This window comes from Diachasma alloeum, unplaced genomic scaffold (assembly GCF_001412515.2).
Source record: "Diachasma alloeum isolate Michigan unplaced genomic scaffold, Dall2.0 Dall_scaffold_00349, whole genome shotgun sequence".
Taxonomy (NCBI): Eukaryota; Metazoa; Arthropoda; class Insecta; order Hymenoptera; family Braconidae; genus Diachasma; species Diachasma alloeum.
This window is the reverse complement of record NW_021680488.1, coordinates 820096-827865: the sequence shown is the minus strand read 5'-3', so window position 1 is coordinate 827865 and position 7770 is coordinate 820096. Positions and strand designations below refer to the sequence as shown.

The 7770-nt window shown below is 37.0% G+C and overlaps 1 protein-coding gene across 2 annotated transcripts in view; it reads right to left on the bottom strand.

Moving 5' to 3' along the window:
- The window catches only part of LOC107040865 (lysophospholipid acyltransferase 5), an 8727-nt gene extending 3289 nt beyond the window's left edge, over window positions 1-5438 (bottom strand). The window contains exons 1-7 of one of the 2 annotated variants that reach the window (XM_015261130.1): window positions 5351-5432; window positions 5062-5206; window positions 4326-4433; window positions 3645-3767; window positions 3245-3519; window positions 1229-1462; window positions 803-1111 (exon numbers count right to left, since the gene is read on the bottom strand). In XM_015261130.1, the coding sequence (XP_015116616.1) occupies window positions 803-1111; window positions 1229-1462; window positions 3245-3519; window positions 3645-3767; window positions 4326-4433; window positions 5062-5161 (1149 nt within the window). In that variant the 5' untranslated portion in view covers window positions 5162-5206; window positions 5351-5432. Of the gene's footprint in view, window positions 1-802; window positions 1112-1228; window positions 1463-3244; window positions 3520-3644; window positions 3768-4325; window positions 4434-5061; window positions 5207-5350 lie in introns of both variants that reach the window. The other variant, XM_015261131.1, reaches the window with a different exon arrangement.
- Between the last annotated feature and the right edge of the window lie 2332 nt (window positions 5439-7770).

Below are 7770 nucleotides of genomic sequence, written 5' to 3'. Positions count from 1 at the left end.
TCATTTCATTAATTTACTAAAAGTGTTCAACGCAATTCATTTTGTTAATTTAATAAAAGTGTTTAATGAAAATAATTTTTATATTTAATAAAAATGTTCAATGCAAATTGAAGAGAAAAATAATTGGAGTAAAATTTATTTTCTTATCGCTCCCGATTCCCGGAATTTAGGATTACCGTGAGCGCCTGGTGGGGGAAGAGAAATACAGTCCCATTCTCAGAATCGGCTGCCCCTACAGCCCCGTGAGTGCGACTATAACGAGAGTCTACTGTAATACCAATTCCCAGACGAGAAATCGTGAGAAGCAGTACAGAAAAATTTCTTTTTCTGCCCATTTTATGTCGACCGAACAAGTGCCGAACGCGAGACCATCATTTTCTACCCGAATTACTGTCTAAATGGAGGTCAGACATAAGTATCGACATTTTGCAAGACTTTTTGATATTTACTTGGTCTGGTGGGTCTCTAAGAAATCATTAGCAACAGGAGAGAATTTTGTAATGGTCCGTTTAGAAATGCAGCCAATCTTCTGGAGGCGAAGCCATCAATTTTTACCCGCATTATTGCAAAAAACTGGACTCTGGTGTAGACATTTCCCATGTTAATGTACTACTGGAACAGTCACACCTCCGTTTTCAGACATTCCCCTTCTTCTCCCGAATGAAAGGTTTCGTAAAAAAAAATTAGGCCACCGGATGTTAAAACGAATTCATCCTCCATCCCAAGGTCTAACACGAAAATTGAATTGCATTGCTTTTTCCAATTACCCAAACAGCATAAAATATTATTTCGTAATACTCACGTCCTTCTCGAAGTGCATGATGATGAATTCATTGAAGAAGGTAAGGTAGTAACCAAAATGGAAGCCATGCCAGACAGCAATAAATAGAAGGGTAAAGAATTGACTTGCATTGCGTGAACCGAGATATTTGAGGCGTTTATATATATACTCGGCGAACCACTGATTTGAGTTCATGTTGAAGGACTGTATGTAGTGGTTGAATGTTGTGGCATTTTCAAACGTAAACAGATCAACATTGGCGCAACCGTCCCACTTGGATTGGCCATTTTCGTCGCGACCGTTGTAGGACAGCGCAAATGTTGTGCACACCTGTGAATTCATCACCCTTTTTTCATATAAACGAAATTGCCAATGGAAGGTATTTTTATTTCTAATCGTAAAATATCTTCCCACATTACTCTGAATGCATTGATTATCAGAACTTACCCCTTCCGTCAATAGCCAGCAACCAATATATTTATACAGACATACTCGAGCCCACAGGCCAAGCAAAAATACTTTCTTGAAAAAATTTGAATTTCCGAAGTCGTCACTCAACAGGAATTCATCAGATACATAAATTGCCCCAACGAGATAAATCAAGAGGTATATGAATGCTAAAGCAGTTCGTTTTATCGCAGGTACTATATTATCTGGTAATGCTTCAGGTTCCGTCGATTTCTGAAAACAAAATATTTTGCCATCACCCAAGTTACTTTCATCAGTCAATTTATCCCGGAAATTCATGTAGTGCTCTTTTGAAAAATGAATGTAAACTTTTTTGTCAGCAATCTATTCTGCCATGCTTGACTTGGGATTATTTCTATCGAAAAAAAATGTGGGCGTCCACATGAAAAGGGCCCACTTTGACGGTATTGGAGTTATGTATGTTCCGATAATCTTGATCAGATTTCTCACATTTTGAGCCCAAAATCAACCCGATAGAATGAAAACTGACGTCAGTATAGACGATCAAAAAAACAATTTAACATTGGTTTAAATGGGAGATGTGGAGAGAAAAACGTGAATATCTCGGAAACTAGATGCGACAAAGTGGGCCCTTTTCACGTGGACGTACACAAATATATATAAGTATGAGAAAATCTTACATATTTATTTTCATCACGCTGTGACGAACAGTGAACTTTTCGGCACGCTTCGCGTGCCTAAAAGTCAAATTTCCGCCACATTGTGATGAAAAATATTGTTCGTAACTCGTGAAAAAATGTTTTTTAGCTTGTGGGATTATATCACTTACCTTTGGCTCGTGATATAAACCTCCTACTCGCCAAAAAACACTTTTTCATCACGCTGTGACGAAAAGTGAACTTTTCGGCACGCTCCGCGTGCCTAAAAGTCCAATTTCCGCCACATTGTGATGAAAAATATTGTTCGTAACTCGTGAAAAAATGTTTTTTAGCTCGTGGGATTATATCACGAGCCGAAGGCTCGTGATATAAACCTCCTACTCGCCAAAAATCACTTTTTTGCACTCGTTTCGAAATATACTATTTTGTTTGTGATGTTACGTTCAGCGAGTGCCGAACTGTGCCATTTTTCGTTTACTAGTAAACGAAAAGGCACTTTTCGACACCGGCTGAACGTAGCAGCAGTAACAAAATAGTATATTTCGTTACGAGTGCGGAAAAGAGTTTTTTGGCTCTATTCTGATTCAAAATTGATTAAAATCAGTTTTCACTGGTCAATTTCTTATTCTATCCTAATTTGAATTTCCACTCGGGCATGGAAATAGTATATTTCGTAACGAGTGCAAAAAAGTGTTTTTTGGCGAGTGGGAGGTTTATATCACGAGCCGAAGGCGAGTGATATAATCCCACGAGCTANAATGTGACGGAAATTGGCCTTTTAGGCACGCGGAGCGTGCCGAAAAGTTCACTTTTCGTCACAGCGTGATGAAAAAAATGGTATGTGATAATTAGTATGGACAAAATGAGCACTGTTAATAGGCACCCAAAAGATTTAAATAAAACTTAAGTAAAACATCCAAAGACATACTGTACATAAAAATCTGAATAAACGAGTTTACAAAACGTAACCGGAGTTAGTTGATTTCGAGAATTGATTGTCGAAATTTTACGCAGACGGCAGACGAAGTTCTTGTGAAAGGCATTGGAAGGTTTAGACGGTTTATTTTAGAAATCCATAATTTTTGAAAAATGACTGCAAATGTAGTGAGTTAAAATGAAATAAATTCAGCTGTTTTATCTTTTAAAAAGTATCTTCACATTCATCAAATTATTACGATTGCCTATTTATTCACATCTACCGTAACATTTCCCTATCTCTCATCAGAATCATTACTTGCATAACTTCCATGAAACAATTACAAAACAAATGAAATGAATTTGCTCGCATTCGTTTTCATATTGTTTTATTCCGTGATTATTGTGGGATTTGACTGCGGAAATAGTGTTAGAAAAAAAAACTGATGTAAATACTTACGCTTTCTATCAACTCCCCGTTGACGTAATCGAGGTACCGTCTCATGCTAAATTGCGGCCCGACGAGAAATGCCCCTGGAAAATACGTGAATCCAGCGCACTCCAGGAAGGATGGCAATTGCTTTAAGGAGACATTTTTTTGGTAACCCGAGAGATATTTCTCGTCTCTATTGCCGTCGTAGTAGTTCCAACTTAGACCGATCAGACGGAGGGTTAATACGCAATGGGGCATTGTCCATTTAATGTCGTAAACTTCGGTACTTGTTGTCCAGTAGCCTGCAATTGACCAAGAAATGAGTCGAACGAGAAAAAATAAAGTCACGGATTAAAGGAAAAGAGACAAAAATATCGGGAGATTATTCTTGGGGAGAAAATGGCACTCCAATTCAATTTATTCTTACCATATAATAAATGTGACATATTGAATATAAACGTAACAGCAACAGCTAACTTTGAACTTCCAAGGACTAGTAAAATCAGGTACGTTGTGCATAGAGAAATTGCAGAGTGGCTCATGTCCCAACCTGACGAGTAAAAAAATCATTCACTTTCAAAAAATCGTTGATTGAGTGCAACGATTTTTGAAGCCTCTATTCTTCTTATCAAGTAATGTAATATGATGTCTATGTATACTTTTTTATGTACTGTAATTTTTTATTCATAGTAATTGTAAAAGAAAGACAAAATCATTTCTTACTGTAATAAAAAAATATAGTTCTGTGAAAAATATGTATACAATTGTATATATGTATATATTACATAATATATACTGTATATATTAAATAATACATCCTTAAAAATGAAAAAGAACGTGAAAAGCAAAAAACAATCGAAGAAGATGACGATTCCGAATAAATTATTCAACGATTAAATTCTCATTGTGAAAAACTTTGTTGAAACCATTCATTTTTTCTGCATTATTATTGAGATAAAAATTAGTGAAAGTGAGAAACGGTAAGGCTTTACAATTCTGGCACCTAGCAGAATAAGATGCGCGCCCTGGGGTAGTTGTATAAAAAATATCATTCGTGTAGGAGCAATTGATGAAGTTGAATATCTACGTGATTGTCGAATTATCTCACCAAAATTCCAGATCCCCAGAAAAACACCACTGAGGATAAAAAAAACATGTTGATGGAGGGGGGTCTTGCCGTACAGAGTGCGACGATGTAAGTAAGCCAGTGGAAAGCCTAGAATTCAGATAAAATCATGTGATAAGTACTATCTCAGCGTTTCTCAAATAATCGAAGTATTCTCAACTGAACAATTTCATAAAGACCAATTCATTCAAAAAAAGAAAAATTAAAAATAATTTTTTTGCATTAAAAAAATTCAACATGAGAGCATGATCGGCATCAATGATTACTTTAGTAATATTATGAGAAGTTGCACTTTACAGTAATTTAGACTTATTTATCGTAATTGAAATTTGAAAAATAATATAATAATTGGTAATTTAATTTCTCAATTATTGGTTCATAAAATAATTCGGAATGGAATATTTAAGTTGATGATTGATAAAATAACTCGGGATTTGAAAATTTAAATTGATGATTATTTTTAAAATAAAAAAACTGGTGAGTAACATTAACAATTGATTTATTCCAATTTAACTTTAATTCAAAATTTCGATTATACCGACGTCCGCATGAGAGAAAATCGCTGAGGAAGTAAAAAAAATAATGAAAAATTGCATCTGCTTCTATTCCCCTCCAAATGACTGAAATTGCCGTAATAAAATGAGCGCAATTTCCGCAATTTGCAATGATTTAATAAATTTCAAAAATTTTGATCGTGAAAAATTTCCAAAAAATTTACCCAGTGAAATTGAAATAATGAGTCTCAGGGCGGGTTCCGAGGCCCCCATAGCGCGTGCTAGTTGAGCGACACCACCGCCCGCCTGAGTTTCCGCATTCATGGCTATTTCCTCAGGTGTTAATCCTCAGCTGTTCAATGTCACTCACTGAAATCTCCCCGACACCCAAAATTACCCAATAATCAATGATTATAAGTGTCTCGAATTCAACGACCACGTTTTGACTCCAGGTTTTATGTGAATATTTTGTCTAATGTTCATTTGATTAGGTATTAACTACAATAACGTCACCTGGTATGACTCGGATGCTGGTTTACGCGGATCAGCATGGCTCAGCTTTATTCTGTACTGCGCATCGCAGGAGCAATTTTCCGCATTGGTTTTTTACGATGATATTGGCAGGGGGTGGGGAGACATCGCGATAATTTTGAATTTAAATGGTAGATGGCGGGAAAGCAAATTTCTGAGAAAACGATGAATATTGATTTATCATCAGTCGATGAAAGTTCTTTGAGACTGTTCTTTACCGACCAATGGAAAATCAGCACTTTAACGGGCAATTTTTGGACTTCCCCATTTTTTTTACTTTATAATTTCGACCAGAAGTGACATGCAGGTGCAGTTATGGATAACTAAACATTCGCTCAATTCCGTTTCTCCTAGACGAGAACAAATGATTTTGCTGATACGAGTCACTGGAACAGGCGCGTGTAACCCATTTCTTTATTATTATATTTTTATTTGCAAAAAGGATACATTGTCCCATCGCAAGGGAGAAACACAGTACAACATTTGATAATTAGAATAATCTGATAGTTCTATTCTAGCACTTATATGATGATATAATACATCTGTGTAATTTTATTGCGGAAAACGTGAATTTTTCCCCGTATTTCTGTGAAAATTCCTGTGAAAATTTACCGACGATCCTCAAGCACCATCGAGAACTTTCGGTTGAGCGGCCAGGAGATCGCGAAACCCCCGAAAAGTAGTTGAAATCTAGCTATTGAGAAGATCGCACGGGCATTTAATTGTAGCATTTCGTTCAGCACATCACCACAGTTATGAGTTAAATTTCGATTATTAGCAGTGATTCAACCTTATTAAAATTGCAGACAATTAGCAATGATTTTAAGACACTCAACAGTGAAATTTAATACCAAAGAGTGTACACGGAGAAAAAAATACATCGTAATTTTGTGAGAATCCTTCCAAAAATTAGTGTGCTGTTCACCAACGCTGGGACATAACAGGGAGTCATCGGAGAATTCGCATGTGGCACACTAATTTTTACGGGAATCCCCCGAAAAAGTGGCCGGAGTCCCACCAAAAATTAGGGTGCCACTTATGAATTTTTCGACGACCCCATGTTATGTCCCGGCGTTGGGGGACAGCACACTAATTTTTGGGAGATTTTTTTCTCAGTGTACAAAGAATTTGTTTAGCGACGTGGTTGGATCCCACAATCAAATGGCTGGAGATGCACTTGGAGGTGAGTCTTCCACACTCCAACGGTCTCACAATTTTATAATTTCGTCATTAGGCCGAAATATACTAATGACCAATCGTTCGAACAGGACTGGCAGAGTGGACGGTCCCTAACGCCGGAATGTTCCTTTGGATCAAGCTCAAAACAGGTCACAATGCCCTCAACTTATTAACGGACAAGTTGCCATTTCACATTGTGTCATATTGCGGTTGACTTTAAAAGAATGTCTACGCGAAGGCAAGTGCTCATTATCTGAGGCGTACGTAACCGACAATTACTCATACAAAAAAGATAATAATGACTGATAATCCACAATTACCGTACATTTTTACAGCCGATCGGAACGAAAAAAACTGTTATAGTTGGAAAATATTCATATACTGTGCTCATCCTTGACAATGAAGCGCCACATAATTTTCTTGGTGCTATGTGTCATAATGGGGTTCATAGAAGAAGCCAGGGCAGGTATGAAACTTTGACATGTGAAGTTGTTCATTTTTATTGAAAAAAATTATTGAAGAGCACGCAAGGATAAATAAATAAAAGTTTATGTCGCGCCGTGCAATAAGTCGAGTTTATCGCACGCTGCGCTTCGCGCAGCCTGCTCAATACTCGACTTCTGCACGACTTGACATAAAATATTATAAAGCACTCGGTAATAAATTTCGTTTTCAACGAATGTGTGTACAGACCTCGTCTTCGGCTCGGCCTGTAAACTACACATTCGTTGAAAACGAAATTTGTGCCCTTGTACTCTAATGTACTATTATTAAATTGAAAATGAGTCGGGAAGAAATACTAAAAGAAGACGCTAACTTCAGAGCAGAGATTTGGAGAAAAGAAAAATGTGGGCGTCCACATGAAAAGGGCCCACTTTGGCGGTATTGGAGTTATGCATGTTCCAGTAAGCTTGGTCAGACTCCTCACATTTTGAGCCCAAAATCAAGTCGATAGCGTAAAAACTGACGTCGGTATAGAGGATCAAAAAATCGATTGAACATTGGTTTAAATAAGAGGTGTGAAGAGAAAAACATGAATATCTCGGAAAGTAGATGCGACAAAGTGGGCCCTTTTCACGTGGACGTGCACAAATGTATAAACAGTAGAATGTAATTGGGGAAATTAGAGATTCGTTACAATATTTTTTTTAAAAGGTCAATTGAAAGAGACAACTGCTACAAATCTCATCTTCAACTCAGGTTGTTCGAAGGATGCAGACTGC